The 16,353-nt window shown below is 44.6% G+C and overlaps 2 protein-coding genes across 2 annotated transcripts; both read left to right on the forward strand.

Moving 5' to 3' along the window:
• The first annotated feature begins 20 nt into the window (after nucleotides 1-20).
• LOC120373823 (FAD-linked sulfhydryl oxidase ALR-like) lies at nucleotides 21-4,804 on the forward strand. The gene is made up of 3 exons (XM_039492753.1): nucleotides 21-734; nucleotides 2,587-2,786; nucleotides 4,536-4,804. The coding sequence occupies exons 1-3, from the start codon at nucleotides 330-332 to the stop codon at nucleotides 4,696-4,698; spliced, it is 768 nt and encodes a 255-aa protein (XP_039348687.1). The 5' UTR covers nucleotides 21-329; the 3' UTR covers nucleotides 4,699-4,804.
• Nucleotides 4,805-5,827: 1,023 nt separating this feature from the next.
• LOC120372858 (FAD-linked sulfhydryl oxidase ALR-like) lies at nucleotides 5,828-11,114 on the forward strand. Its single transcript, XM_039490298.1, has 3 exons — nucleotides 5,828-6,093; nucleotides 7,116-7,327; nucleotides 9,519-11,114. Exons 1-3 carry the CDS (start codon nucleotides 5,890-5,892, stop codon nucleotides 9,679-9,681), a joined length of 579 nt encoding a protein of 192 aa, XP_039346232.1. The 5' UTR covers nucleotides 5,828-5,889; the 3' UTR covers nucleotides 9,682-11,114.
• Nucleotides 11,115-16,353: the final 5,239 nt, after the last annotated feature.

Genomic DNA, 16,353 nt, shown 5'->3' on the forward strand with positions numbered 1-16,353 from the left:
CACGCTGTCATCACATTCCACCCTGGGCTGCCACAGCATCCATGGCTAAGGGCTCAGGACTGTGTAGGAGCCACATCAAATCTATCCAATCAACTCCCGCCCTCTCCATCAGTCCATCATTGTACTGATCCAGTAACAGCCGAGCCCTCGGGCAGGAGTCAGGGAGATTGTTCTGGACAGGCCCGGTACAGCGTATCAACAAATTTAGTGTATTGTTTCCTTTGACTGTAGGATGTGAAGGGGGAAGACAGATACTTATTCCACACTCTGAATAGCAGCGTCAGAGGTGAAAGATTCATCTTTTGGCCTCAGTTTAAAAAACCCCTTTCATGGCACCGCCACAGCAGACCAAGCCTTTAGCACAGGCCAAGCTCTGGAAAAAGAGCCACCTAATGCTGGTGTTTTACTGGAAAAAGAACAGGCAAGGGAAGGAACTGCCCTCTCCTCCCTCGGAGCCTTCCGCATCGTCACCTTCTCCTAGTCCCACTGAGACCACTGCCCCTAGCAGCAGCACCCAGCCCAACGTGCCTGGTGGATCTAAGCTGACAGCACCCCGCAAGAAGAAAGGCAGCCCAGCTTCGTCCAGCTGGCCTGCCCCAGAGGACGGAGCTCTGTCTGGCCTCCTGGGAGGAGCCTCATTTGTTGTGGCTGAGAATAGGTTCAAGAGGAAAGACTGCCCAGTCTGCCAAGACTCCATGGGCAAGAAGAGGAGGGACTTGGGTTCGGCAGCCAGGGTAAGGGCAATTGGACGGGGCAGGTCTGGGCAGGACGGAGTAAGGGGTTGGGGAGTTTTCCTGTCACCGCATAGGGATGGTTGAAGGGGGATTGGAAATGGTCCCTGAGGAGTAATTGATGGACGGGGGATCATTTCCCCGACAGGAATGGGTGGGGGAGGTCAGTCTCCCAAGGAAGGGATAATGGGGATGCCGGGGGAAAGGTTGATAAGGGGGGCAGGGATTAGCCCAAAGGAGTGGCTGGTGGGGATTATGGGTGGTTGGCAATGGAGGACAGGAATTGAAGGCTGGGCCCCACATGGGAAGAAGGTAGCTGTTCCATATCCAGAGAGAGAATGCCATGCTTCTATAGATGTTCCGTGTCTGTAATATTCAAAAGAGGCAGCTTCCATGAGAGTCACTGCTAATGTGGGAAGCATGAACTACCTATATAGCAATTGCATAGCTAGAAGTCACACCCCGCTAACTTCAAGAATGGCTGACGACCGATGCAAATCCTTCTGAGAGCGTGTATGACCGCCAAACCCCTCCCCACCAAACGGCCACTCACCTTTTTCTTTACTTCCCACCCCCATTCCCTTCACTTTCCTCCTCCATTCCTGGGACATTTCACATTTGTCCTCAAAAACTGCCAGATTAATTTCACTTTATTTGCAGACCCTTGCAGGGGCTCTTAGCTTTATAAATGACCCAGCTAAGGCTGAGCTACAAACCCTGTGATCGTTAACCATCCTTGTACATACAGTTTGCAGGCTCCACATTCACTCCTGGTCAACATTTCCTCCTCTATTCTGGGGAGAAAAATTCTTGTGGTCCTAGTTCTAACCCTCCAAACAAACTCATCAGCCAATGCATTTTAATGAGGCTTCTAAGTACTGGAAGTATTTTTCTTTGTCTTCAGAGTCCCCATTAAGAGCTTTGGAATGTTAGGACATGTCTACACTACAGCAGCACAGATCCAATGCAGCAGCTGTAGCACTGTAGTGCAGATGCTTCCTACACTGATGGAAGGGGGTTTTCCATCAAGGAAGGGAGTCTACCCCCTGGAGAGGCAATAGCTAGGTCGATGGCAAAATTCTTCCACCATCCTAGCTGCACCTACAGTGGGGGTGAGGTCAACCTAATTATGCCACATAAGGTGTGTGATTTTTTTTTCCACAGCCCTGAGCGATGTAGCTAAGTTGACCTAAATTTTAGGTATAGACCAGGCCTGTGGCTCTCTCATAAATCCATATTGTTTTGGAGTTTAAATGTCTTTGTTTGTTCCCTTAAATATGGTACTAGACCAGGGGTTCTCAAACTTTTGTATTGGTGACCCCTTTCACACAACAAGCCTCTGAGTGTGACATTCCCCCCCCATATAAATTAAAAACATTTTTTATATTTTACAGTATTATAAATGCTGGAAGTGAAGCAGGGTTTGGAGGTGGAGGCTGACAGTTCTCAGTAATAACCTTGTGACCCCTTGAGGGGTCATGACCCCCAGTTTGAGAACCCCTGTGCTAGACTAAACAAGCTGATTTAAATACAAGCTGAGGCTTTGGCTACACTTGCACTTCAAAGCGCTAAGTGTCGTCAAAGCACCAGCGCTGGAAGAGAGCTCTCCCAGCGCTGTCCGTACTCCACCTCCCTGTGGGGAATAATGTACAGCGCTGGGAGCCGCGCTCCCAGTGCTGGGGCTTTGACCACACTGGCGCTTTGCAGCGTCACAATTTGCAGCGCTGGAGAGGGTGTGTTTTCACACCCTGCTGCAGTGCTGCAAATTTGCAAGTGTAGCCAAGGCCTAAGTGGAAAGAGCTGTTCTATTACAGTCTTAATGCGCTTGCAAATCCTTTGGCTTTCCTGACCCCAGGTTAAGAAGAAAGTACAACCTTCAAATTGTCCACTCAATACAGAAGAACTGGGGCGAAACACATGGGCTTTCCTTCACACCATGGCAGCATATTACCCAGATCATCCCAGCAACACCCAGCAACATGAGATGGCTCAGTTCATGGATTTATTGAGCAAGTTTTATCCTTGTGTAAAGTGTGCAAAAAATCTAAGGAAAAGGTGAGTCCTTGTGGAATAAGGTCTAGTCTGCTCACAAACATGCATCTGTTTAACTAAGCCAGGGGTAGGCAACCTATGGCACGCCTGCCAAAGGCGGCACCCAAGCTGATTTTCAGTGGCACTCACACTGCCCGGGTCCTGGCCACTGGTCCGGGAGGCTCTGCATTTTAATTTAATTTTAAATTAAGCTTCTTAAACATTTTAAAAACCTTATTTACTTTACATACAACAATAGTTTACTTATATATTATAGACTTATAGAAAGAGACCTTCTAAAAACATTAAAATGTATCACTGGCCCACGAAACCTTAAATTAGAGTGAATAAATGAAGACTCGGCACCCCACTTCCGAAAGGTTGCCGATCCCTGAACTAAACCAATGCTAGAAAGGTTGCAGACCCCTGAACTAAACCAATGCTAGACTTTAATTGGATATTCTTATTTAAGTTTAGTTTAAACCTGTTCTTGCACTGGTTTACATTTAAATTGGTTTAAAAAATCACACCTTACATTAAACCAGTGCAACCCTGCATATAGAGAAGCATCAAAACAATCTACATGCAGGAAGCTGGCTTCAAGCGCTGGTCTCTGTTAATGCGGGATGTAAATCAGCCTGTTTCCCAGGGGTGCAGATGCCTTTTCATCATCCCCAAATGATATATTCTGTGTTTAAATGCATCATAAGACATATCACGAGTAACACACAACTCCTGAGACAGCGCAGGCTCTGTGGTGGGGAATCCTTTGCTCCCAGGAGCTAATAGACCGGAGAGCACTCCTCCACAGCAATGGTGTTTTCAGTGCTTTTGAATGGGTTCCAGTTTATCACAATCTGTGAGAACCTGTTACAGACACTGTGGATACAGTCAGCCTGCGTCATGCTGGGGAAACAGTGACTTTCAGCTTCCAAAAACAACTTACCCAGCAAGTAAAATAATCAGTTCCACAAGCTTAACCAGCAGAAAGCAGATAAACATTTGAGCAAGCCTGGTATATATTCCTTCCTTTAGAGGGCAGTGTTACACCTACTGTAAACTGGAGCCTATTCATTACACCCAATGGGAATTGTATAATATTACTATTGTTATTATGATTACGGTAGCACTCAAAATGTGCTCTCTAACTACAGATGAAGGCCTAGTCCTTGCCGGACAAATGTATGAAACCAACAAGCAGAGGGCGGGGGGTTGTATTGAGACACAGATACTGATTTTGAAAAAATGAATTACAAGGAGCCCAAAATACACAACATCAGCTAAATGTTATTAAATCTGCCAACAGGTTTTCTCCTGTAAGAAGCTGATCACTGGGAATATTTTAAAGTATTAGCGAGCCCCGCCCGAGAATGTGATGGTTTTTGCAGAGGCAAAACAGTTCGGGCAGGGGCATCCAAACTTTGCCTAGCTTGGGTAGCATCAATAACTTGCTACGAGCCTGAAGGGCTATAAAATGGAACAGACTGCAGACACTTCATCATTAATGAGAGTTATCAGCTATTAAGATATGAACTATAGAGGATACAAGAATCTGCATGGTGTGTTTCACCTTGATGAGTTGAGGTTGCTCAGAGCAAGATGGAGCATGGGACCTATATTTTCTATAAGAACAATTTTTGTATTGAAGATGGGGGTGGCCTCTGACCACCTCTATAAACTCTGCAAGCACTTTAATGACTCCTTGTTTGGAAAGTGAAATCAGTGATTCTGGACTGGAGTAAGTAGTGTTTTGATTCTTTTCCACCTCTGCAGCTTAAGCATAAAAAAGCCAGACACCAGCAACAGGAAGAAGCTATCCCAGTGGATGTGCCTGCTTCATAATGATGTGAACAAGATGTTGGGCAAACCAGAGTTTGACTGCTCCCAGATGGATGAACGCTGGCGAGAGGGATGGAAGGATGGTTCTTGTGTCTAGTTTATGGAGACGCCATTGGAAATAAGACTGATGTTATTATGATTTAAATACAATAAGAACTGAACCTGGTGCAATATAATTAAAAACAATACAAGTAAACATGTGTGTACATGTGTCTGAAATGTCTTTATTTTCTCAAGAATCTTCCTATTTTCACCTGCAACTCAGGGGAAGAACCCAGTGGTAAGCAATTATTTAGCTGCTAAGACTAGGACTTTAGGCCTGTCATGGGAACACGGTCACAAGTCATGACAGAAATTGTGACAAGTTTTATCAGATCAAGCCTTTAAATATTCCATAAGTCCACTGATGTCAACATGTTAATAAATGTTTACAGAAGCATGATCTTAAGTTGTGTTTTCCATCTTTTTGTTTCTTTTACTCAGAGATGCCAGCATCTCAGACCAATTAATGGGGACTGGAATAATGAAATCACCTTTAGCCTCAATTAAGTTTTTGAGAACATGGGGGACTGTAACATTTTTGTTTAAAAACTTAAACATGGGTCTCTCCCTGCTAATTACAAACATGGATTTCCATGGTTATCCTGTACTGTACATGCTCAAAACAGTTGTATTTTCTAAACCAAGCAAAGGCACAAAGCCTCAGTGAGCATCACATCCAAACCAAATTTCAGACGTCAGCCATTTTGGGTAGCCCTGTCTAAAACTTGGATAACCAGAATTTTGTAAATGAGAAAATTTTATGTTTTTCACCTATGGCAAGAAATGGATGCAAGGATGTTATTTAAAGTCAGTCTTTACTGCTCAGGTTCTAACTAAAGACAAATCTGCGTAGGCTCCTGCGGATTCTTTTATCCTATTTGACGAGGTGGGTATTCACCCACGAAAGCTCATGCTCCAAAACGTCTGTTAGTCTATACGGTGCCACAGGACTCTTTGTCGCTTTTTACAGATCCAGACTGACACGGCTCTGATACTATCCTATTTCAGTTTCACGGCTGCTCTAGGGTGGGCCAAGGCCAGCGGCAGGGGGCACAGAAGAAGGGGGAACCCCCAAGAGAATTGTTTCTCTTTTTTCTTTTCTGTTTCCTTCACCCCTTCCTCCCTTTCATCTTTGCTCCCTCCTCCACCATCCCTCACTCAGAGGCATCTCGCCCGCCTGCCAGGCCGCCTCCCCTGCCCAAGGCTAGCAGTTGTAGCAGGGCTGAAGAATGCCACCCGGCCCAACATGCATTGCGGTTCCAAGATGGCGGCGCCCAGTGAGCGTAGAGGAAACCCGGCTTCTGGCCCGTCTGCCGGCCCCGGCGCTTTCCCCTTCCCCCTGCCCGGCGCCGGGGCGGAGGAGCAGCCCAGGAAGAAGCCGTGCCGGGCCTGCACGGATTTCAGGAGCTGGATCCGGGAGCAACGGAAGCAGACGGCCTCGCAGAGCGGGGTTAGTGAGGGGGCGGCCGGGGAGCAGCGCGGGAGGGGCTGGGAGGAGAGATGAGCCCCAGCGATCCTCATTCCCCTCCCGCCGCGAGGGGGAGGATGGTTCCCTTCACGAGTTCCCCACCCCCTGTAATGTACCCCCTGGGAATGACCCCCTCCAGAATCCCCCTAGAGTGACCAGATGTCCCGATTTTATAGGGACTGCCTGATTTGAGGGTCTTTTTCTTATACAGGTTCCTATTATCTCCCCACCCCCCTGTCCTGATTTTTCACCCTTGCTGTCTGGTCACACTAAATCCCCCTCTCCCTACAGACAATAGTTAGGGGAGTACGAATGATCCACCTTTCGCTCTCACTCAGTGCTGGAGGGGGGCACATGAGTGAGACACACACTTCCCCAGACTCCCCTTACAGGGTAGTATGAATGAGAACCCCCACCCCGCCAGCACAGCCCTTCACAGGCTATAGTTGATGGGGATAGGAATGAGACACCCTCTCAGCACTCCCTTTCACAGGCAATAGTTGATGGGGGGATATGAATGAGACACCCCCCACAAACAAACAAACAAACAAAAACTTGTCTTCACCGGCAATGGTTAATGGGGGAGTACAAATGAGAACTTCTCCCCATGCTGCCCCCCAGCACAGTCCTTCACTGGCATTGGTTAACGGGGGAGTACAAATGAGACACCCCCCCAAACTCTCCTTCACAGGCTATGGTTGACAGGGGGTAGGAATGAGACACCCCCCACCTAGAACCTCCCCTTCACAGGCATGGTTGATAGACAGAAGGAGTATGAGACTATAGGCAAGTCACTTAACCTCCCTGTGCCCCTATCAGCAAAAAGGGGAGTAATCATATTTGTCCACCTCATTTAAAAGGAGGTTTAATTAGCTAATATCGGTATGGGCCTTGAATTGAAGGTGCGCTAGAAACACAAAGCATATGGGGTTAGTGTAAGGTATGTTCATTTTTTATCCCGAGTACTAATGTGCACATATAACCCTCTTATTTTTCTGACCCAGGAAGCATATGTTGAAGAGGAGAAGGAGAAGCCTCCAGATTGTCCTCTAGACAGAGAAGAACTTGGGAAAAACACATGGTCTTTCCTTCACACTATGGCAGCATATTACCCAGATCACCCAAGCAATTCCCAGCAGCAAGATATGACACAGTTCATTAACTTATTTTCTAAGTTTTTCCCTTGTGAAGAATGTGCAGAAGATCTGAGGGAAAGGTGAGTCTTTTAAAAATATATCTACAGGTAAGAGATCAACCTAAAGTGTTGGACTCTAATGGTCTGGTTTGCAGATCAACTTTTCCAGTAGTTTGTATCTTTATGCCTATTCTGTATTGTATTTTGTGTTGCAAAAATGTAGTTTTATGATTGAATAAATCATAAACAAGGACACAGGATATATACATTCAGAGGACAAACACTCTACTGCTGTCAGACAGCACAGTAGCTCCAAGAACTAGTGAAAGGAGTTTTGTTTGTTTGCTGGTTCGAACCTGGCTCATAAGAACGGCCACACAGCGTCAGGCCAAAGGTCCATCTAGCCCAGTGTCTTGTCTTCCAACAGTGGCCAATGCCAGGTGCCCCAGAGAGAATTAACAGAACAGGGAATCATCAAGTGATCCATCCCCTGTCACTCATTCCCAGCTCACTACCCAAACTCTGCTCACTATACAAAATGTTCTTCTGACCCCCAAAGGGCAGCCACATTGCCAGGTCAATATTAGGTTGGCTCTTACCCAAAATACCACACTGCCAGCCAATCCTTTAGTGTTTAAAACTAAAGGTTTATTATAAAGAAAAAAGAATGAGAGTTGTTAAATGGTAAAGCAATTAGGTACATACATGAGACTACAAAGTCTATCTATCAGGTTCTTAGCAGTGTTGGTGAGTTCACTGGCTTGAAAGTCCCTCTGGAACACATCCACAGCTTGGATGGGTCATTCAGTCCTTTGTTCAGAGCTTCATTTGTAGAAAAGTTACTCCAGAGGTAAGAAGCAGGAATGAAGACAAAATGGAGAAGATGCAGCTACTCTTTATATTCTTTTGCCATGTGGCCTTTACTTCCTTTGTCCCAAACACAAGCTTCACAGCACATGGCATGGAAAAGCCTTGGAGTTCTGTCCACAGACAGGCATGCCCTTACATGGCTTTCTGACTCATATGGTGTATCCCCAGGCTCCTTTTCATGGCTTCATTGTACCACCGATGACAGGGTAGGCAGTGCTGATGCCAATCTGTCCAGGGGTGTCACCCAGAAACATAGCACAAGTTTTGAAATACGGATATACCATACATATCTATAATTTACAATAAAAAGATGATACAAACATATAAGCAAGATTAACTTACTTGGCCAATCATAACATTTTAACAGATACCATGTGTCATATCTGGTCAGATTCCTTGCAATTTTATAATATTGCTATTAACAATATTATAAAGTGTCCATATATTCCATACAGCGTCACGCAAAGATAAGAATCTCTGGTATCAAATCAGTATCCTAGGAAAAGTGAACTGCATGAAGTTTATAGAAGTGTTTGCGTGCTTCTTTCAAAAGGTGACTAAAGATTCAGTACAGAGATTCATATTTGGTACATGGAGATGAGAAATCCTCTTGTCTTTTACCAGAGCAAACAGATCTTAAAAAGCTACTCCAGTAATGATATTTTTACTGCTGTGGAGGGGTACCAATTTATACGATTAGCAGATGTACAATGCAGATCCTATGGTTGCTAGCCTGCCTGTGTCACATTGGGGAAATAGAATCAATGATTTTGAATTTCCAAAAACAGCCTTGCCTTAGTGACTGAAAGAATCAGCTTATGCTAGCTCAGGCAGTAGAAGGAATGGCTGAATACAATACGTGAGGTGGGCTGATATATATTCTGTCTGCTAGAGGGTGGAGCTTCATCTTCTGTACACCCAAGCCAATTCATTACCCACAAATGGAATTATCTAGTGCAAAAAAAGATAGTTTTGTATTTGAGAGCTCATTAGTGACTAAAACACCTTGATGGAGCCCAACATAGAAAAGATGCTCATTATTATTTACTTAATTTGCCAAGAGATTGTCTCAGATCAAATTATTTATGAGCCTGAATACTTTTGCCATGGATAAACTGTTTTGATTGGCATCTAATTTTTTCCCAACCAAGGATGTGACTGATAAGGAGCTTCAGGAGTGCACCTAACTCACATGCATCCAAGCCAATTGCAGCCTTTAATGTGGAGGTGCAGCCTGCAATGAATACAGATCTCGGTATGCTGGCCTTTGTGGTCTCTGTGAGACATCTCAAAATAGAGGATGAGGGAGGCTCTGACCATCTGTGGGCCACACACTTGCTTTGGCGAGTGAAATCAGTGCCTGTAAAGTAGTAAACAGCATTTGATTCCTCTTCCCCCTCAGATTACGCACAAATCAGCCTGATGCCAGAAGCAGGAATAATTTATCCCAGTGGCTATGCCTGCTTCATAATGACATCAACAGGAAGCTGGGGAAGTCTGAATTCGACTGCTCCCGGGTGGATGAACGCTGGCGAGATGGTTGGAAAGATGGTTCCTGTGATTAATCAGTAGAGACTCTACAGGAAGTCAGACCAATTCTAGTATAATGAGAATCATCCCTGATGTGAACTCAGTACAAGGAGCTGCAGCTCAATAGTTTGTATGTGTGGCTGACATGACTTGTGGAAATAAATGTGTCTCCTGCTCTAAAAGGCAACTCAGAAATCTCATCCCAACAGAATATTTGGTTTAGGGGGTAACTAATATATGGTCGGTCATGTAGCTGCTGGGACTGGAATCATACATGTGCCACAGGAAGTGCCAGAAACTTGCAAAACTCTGTCACTGGGACAGTTCACAGTAAGGAAAAGTCTCTCAATTTCTACAGTTCTAGGGGCACCTCGTGACTGCTGTTCCTTTCACTTTTTACATAGTCCTAGCCTCCTCCTCTTCTACATTTTTGTTTATCTGCAAACATTGCCTTCAAGTTTTAGGCAGTGCCTTTCTTCCTCTGTGTCACTTCAGCCTGTTCTGCTGGTCTTACAACTGGCAGCCCCACTACAAATCCATAAGTCTGCTCCATTCTGTGCCTACCGTGTCGTCCTTGATCTCTTCTTCCAAAGTCTATGAGCTGTTGTCTGTTAATGCTATTTAACCATTAATTCACCTGCTGCCCACTTACTTGCTTAAAGGCCTCAAGGCAGGTAGATTTTATTTAACTTTAAAAATCATGGAATCCAGATCTCTCATTCCAGCCATGATAAATATCCTCATTTTGTGTGTTCCTTTGTCTAATCTTTCAAGAAGGCATGGCAGGAAGGAAAAAGAAGCACAAAAACCTGAAGTCGAACAAATGGCACAAATTAATTAGCTGAATTTTAAACATTGTGATTTGATTGCTAATTGTTTGGGCTCATTGGGAGCAAGACGTAAGAATTCCCATGGAACCACCTGATTTTAATGTATATATTTATTTTTAATCTCTGCTGTGAACTTTTGTTGTTTGTAGAAGTGGTTGCAATGATGCGTGAAAGTGTGTTATCTGGTTGTAATGAAGCCAATTCAGATGAGTTTTACATCTAAGAGTGTGTTCTGAAATCCTTGATAGATAATCACAGACTGGACTGGTCTGTATGCTTCTAAGGTGAAATTCTCTCTTGGGCAGGCCCTCTGCTCTAAGTTCTGTGCAGCATTTGAATCCTATTTGTCTTGTGTTAGTTTTAAATAATACCTAGGCCCGCCCTGCATTGTGGACTTAAAGTGGTGCATGGTGTGAAATTCACCCCTAGGAACTGGTCAAGTTCCATACTGTGTATTGGGCCGCTAGGTCTGCACTCTTTGCGTGTGTGTGGCGGGGTGTGTGAGAGAGAGAATTTCAGATGAACGTGAAATATAAACAGCTTGTTTAAAATATTTTAGTTGCTTTGCTGGACTTTGTCTATGTAGACAAATTTAAATGGTTAGAATTATTGCAAGATTATTAAAGATATAGCATGCAGTCTTTTTTTCCTTAAATTTGTAAGGATTTCTGGGTATCAAATGGTCACGTGACATTGTGTGAAATGTGACAGTATCTTCTGGGTCTCTCTTTTCTGCTCATGTTTTAAAACTATTTGGGGGTTTTTGGTGAACATCCTAAGTGTGTCGTCTCCTTATGCTGAAGTAGCTCAGCAGTGATTTATGGAAGTAGATTGGGGGTGGCATGGAAACTATAATGGGTGGTATCTCTGTAAATGAGCAGGGCACTAATACCTTCTATTAGCAAACATCTGATCCTGAGACTATGGTACCAAGGGCTCCTTGGAGAACATGTGAACAATCAAAGCTTTGAGAAAGTGTTCAGATGATTTGACCCTCTGTTACCCTTTCAAGCCAGACCTGTTAAAACAATACCATACTGTGTTTTTTTCCCAAGCTAGTTGCATTCAGCAGGCGGTGTATTTTATCTCACTGTCTGCAATATTGCTCCTATGTGTAACCTTTCATTCTAATTCAACTGAAGCTTGATTTCATATCATTTTTATGTTTCAACTGAATTGGGACTTCAGGACATGGTTCAGGTTATTAAAAAAACCTCATTAAAAGTCTCTCGGTGTATGTTTAGCTTCTTGGAACCAATACATTCCAAATATCTCACCCTCAGAATCAAATATTTACAATAGTGTGAAATTCATACCTGTGCAGAGGATCAGCACAAGGCCTATGCACCACTAACATCCCTCTGCAGACCTCAAAACAGTGCTTAATTCAATGTCCTCAGTTAACATCTGCCTATTGCATTCACTCATCAGCAGATTCTGGCTACTTGTTTGTTAATAGGGCAGATTGTAACTGCGCTGAGTGGTTAGCTGGTAACAATAGCAAAAGTTAGTGTTCTCTTTTTTCTCTTATATTTACACTTTACATGACTGCTTTGATTTGTCATGTATTTCTCAGGCTTAATTTCATATCTGTGCTTTTGCTTCATGGTTTTCCCCCCTCATTGAAGGTCACATGTAACATTTTGATCTTATTTGTGCAATTTCTTTAGGATGTTTATAGTCATGTAGGGAGGGGAAAAGTATGAGTTTTTAACCCTTTAATGCATATGATGAATGTAGTTCTAAGAATCAGTATTCCTATTCCAATAGGACAAATTATTTCACCCGATTTCTCCACTCCATGGGGCTTTATGAAGAGAACAGATCATAGAATATCGGGGTTGGAAGGCACCTCAGGAGATATCTAGTCCAACCCCTGCCTCAAAGCAGGACTAATCCCCAGTCAGATTTTTGCCCCAAATCCCTCAAGGATTGTACTCCCAACCCTGGGTTTAGCAGGCTAATGCTCAAACCACTGAGCTATCCCCCTCTCCTGGCCTGTGTTTGTATCCCCATCTGAGAAACACTAAATGGAATTAAACCTACTCCATAGGGTTATTAGAAGGCATCATTAATGCCACTAAAGTGCTGTGATTCCCTTCAGTGAAAGAGGCCATAGACATGAAGTTATTCTGTAGGCAAGGTTCTTGCCTGTCAATTTTTGCCCTAATTTGGCTAAGGGTGAAGTACCTGCTACTCTCATTGACTCAGTGGAAGACAAATTGTGGATTCAGCACACCCTCTCAGGATCAGACCTGTAACTGCACCACAGAACAACTGAAGTGTGGCAGAACTCAAGCAGACAGGTGGCCAGAGTTTTGTGGCTAGTAGCCCATGTAACGGGGATATTCATCTTAACTACATGCGAGTTGCCTGGCCTCAAGCTCCCCTGTGCTGCCGCCAGAATGAGGGAGGCTGCAGCCCCAACAGGACTTCCCATTATGCGATGAACTAGGGTGAGGAGAGGCAGGTGCTCCTTAATGATCACCTGGGGTATAATTCCAACACTGCTCCTTGCAGCATTTAGCATCACAAATAATGTGCTGCTCTCACTGGCCAATTTGCATTCACAATGGTGGTGGGGCTTGCAGAACAGAGATCAGGGAGCAACAAGGGAACCATCTGACTCACGAATAAGGCAGCTCTACCTCCTGTTGCTGGCAAGGAATCTGTGGGGATGCTGACTGAAGCTTTGGGAGGGATAATGTCTAAGATTTTCCCAAGGATTAACTGTGCAGGGTATTGGGTGTAAATATTCTCCTTTACAACTAGAGCACTGGGGATAGTTCTACCCATTGATACTTTTACCCTTTAAACCTGTCAGCGAATGTAAGGAATCTCCTCTTCCCTGCTGCTATTTCATGATATCCATCTTATGTTGACTGCTGCAGACAGGGACTATGCTCTGTACTTTTTTTTAAAAAATAATTACTGCTCGTTTCCTAGTCTTACAAGCCTCTTTTGCAGGGGATGGCAATGCAAGCTCCCCCTCCACTGTGCATTGATGGAATGGCAGCACAAGCGCTGTCTCCATGGATATCCAATACCCAGCACTTCTCTGGAGACTGCCTGCAAGGTAGTTGTGATGTGGGCAGTAACCACTGGGAATGAAAACACTGACTCATTCATGTCGATCACCAAGCAGCTAACAGGTTCAGGGTTGTTGCTTGCTACTAACCTAGGTCAAATTTGAACCAATGCTCATATTCTATTACTAATCCCTTGAGCCATCAACTTCATTTTTATGATTCCTCTTAAAGTTTCCAGTAACAACGATAACCAGCAGCACCTGTATTTTATCTGCCTGGCTTTGAAACTGTTCTCTCTGCCTTGGGCATGTGATAAACTTGGTCTATCAGTGCTTAGTGAATCAGAAGCTTCTACAGCACCAAGAGTCCTCATGGGTACGCTGCATGAAAGGCTTCTCCAGTGGAAAACCTTGCAACCTGAGTGGCAGTGATTAGATCAGGGCCCAGTAGGCAGGACTCCTGGGTTCTGTTCCTGACACTCTCTCGCTGCAGAAGAGTTCTTTTGCATTTCAACCAAGTAGCCACCGGAGGGCAACAGAGCATATATTTCCTTGACTTCCCCATTTCTTTCTCATGCCTTTAGATCACAGCAGAAACTGTCCAAGCCGCCCCTGGGTTTCTGCCTGTTACTTGTCCCCTTTCTGTGAATGGTGGGAGGGAATTTCCCAATTGTTACTCTTCAAACCAATGGCATGTTGATTTTAACTCTGGTTTTGTGGTTACCTGCCATGTGCACTGCTCTTTTCATTATTCCCTTTTATGGAGAGAAGTGAGAGAGGGGGAACTCCCCTGCCTGTCGCTGAAATCTGCACTCAGCACCATAGGCAAACACCGGCCAGCATCCAGACAGTATGTCCAGTGTGCTTTCTACCTGGTGTTCCTCGTAGTTATTCCCAATATGTGGAAGAACCCAGCCGCTGCTCCCAAGCATATGGCAGATAAGGAAATGGAAAAGCCACTTTAAAAGCATTTGCCTCATCTGCTCATTTTATAATCATTTTCTCAGCTAAAGGATTTTTCTGGGGTGTGTTTATTTTTTGCTGCATTGCAAATGGTGCTAGATTCTGTAAAGACAACTAAAAATAATAATAGCTCTTAGCATCCATTCTCAAACTGCTCTACTCATGGGGAAACGGAGGCAGAGAGTGGTGAGGCAACTGGCCCAAGGTCACTCAACAGGCTATTGGCAGTGTTAGGAATGGAGCCCAGGTCTCTTGAGCCCTGTCCAGTGCTTTAGCAACCCTGACACACTACCTAGATACTCCCTGCCCCAAGGAATTTACAGACTAAATAAATGTTGGCATTAATGGTCCCTACCTTGTGTGTTGTGTCAGCTCCTCCCACCGCTGGGGGAAGGGCTGCCCTGTTTCTTCCTCCTTTCGGTGGCCAGCTGCCAGAGAGCAGCTTTAAGTTACGGTCTGTTTCACAGCTCCTTCACCCAATGGCAGAGGCTGCAGAGGAGATCAGTTGAATCAGCGTGTTTCCAGTCAGTGCCTCCGACCTTTTCCTGAAGACAGCCTAGCCCAGGGCTGAACTGGGCCCCTGTGCTGCAACCAGGATCTCATCTGAACAATAAGAGTCATTGATCAACTCACTGTTTTGCTGTCTCTGCACCAGCGGACAGTGCTGAGGTCTCAACAAGACCAAGGAAGTTCATTATTATTTTAAATCTATATTTATATTGCAGTAGCACCTAGAGACCTCAAACAAGCCAGGCCTGTCTGTGCTCAGTGTTGGTCAAACAGAAAATGATAGTCCCTGGCCTTAAGAGCTTGCAGGCTAAAGACCAGATATAACAGGTGGGTCACGAGATGGTAACAAACGTAATAGGATGTTAGCCAGGAACAGTGATCACAACTCGCTTTGTGTGGAAGAACCTCTGCGTTTGCATGGGTGCAAGAGATAGAGAGCAAATGGCAATGTTAAATAACCTCCACCTCCTTTAAAAAACAAGTCAGACGTTCCACCCAGCCCCCTTCAGAGTGTTTCTCTCTTTTGTTAAAGCACTGAGCTGTATTTTCTAAAACACAAGCGCTGGACCGTGACAGTGAGCACTTCCCCCTTTGACTTTTAACTAAGTTTAGACAGGACCCAGCTTTTCTCTGCCTTTGTCATTTACAGCTGGTGTGAAACGCTACCAGTGGCGTAAATAAGTGGAGATTTTTGACTGGTATGGTTTAAGATCACTTTGGACAAGTTTAAAATACAATATAAGGTGCAAAGTAGTGGAGAAGGTTGGCCTTGAGGGTAAGCAAAAGGGCTGGGACTAAGGAGATCCTGCTTCAATTCCTAGCACTTTCAGACTCCCTATGTGACTTTGGGTAAGTCAGTCTCTCTGGCCTTAGTTCCCCATCTGTAACATGGGGAAAATTCTCCCTGCCTTTCCGGTTTAGATTATAAGCTTTTTGGGAGTGGGACTGTGATTCTCTCTGAGTATGTACAGCACCTAGCACAGTGGGGTCCTGAACTTAGTATGCACTATTGTAATACAAGTAGGTTCCACAAGTTTTTTTGTCAAGCTGCAATTTTCCTTTGAACTCCAGGAATTCCTTTAGTATTCACAGTGCATGATCATTTAAAACACAAAAAGCCGTTCCCCATTTTCAAAATGTAACTGCAGATCCCATCCTCATCACACTTTTCTAGGTTTTTGCAGACCTGGCCTGACAGCTCTTGTATTCTCAGGCAACAGAGAAATACAAAACCAAACGAACTGCAAGTGCTCCTCTTGCAAGGGTTCCTAAGGGTTCACTGTAGCTCAGATGAGAGCTGTAGTAGCTACACATGTCAGATCACCACTCAGGCTACCATGAATCTGCCCCTTGTCTTTGTAGCTGTCCATCTCTGT

The sequence above is a fragment of the Mauremys reevesii genome, linkage group 10 (genome assembly GCF_016161935.1).
Source record: "Mauremys reevesii isolate NIE-2019 linkage group 10, ASM1616193v1, whole genome shotgun sequence".
NCBI classification, from domain to species: Eukaryota; Metazoa; Chordata; order Testudines; family Geoemydidae; genus Mauremys; species Mauremys reevesii.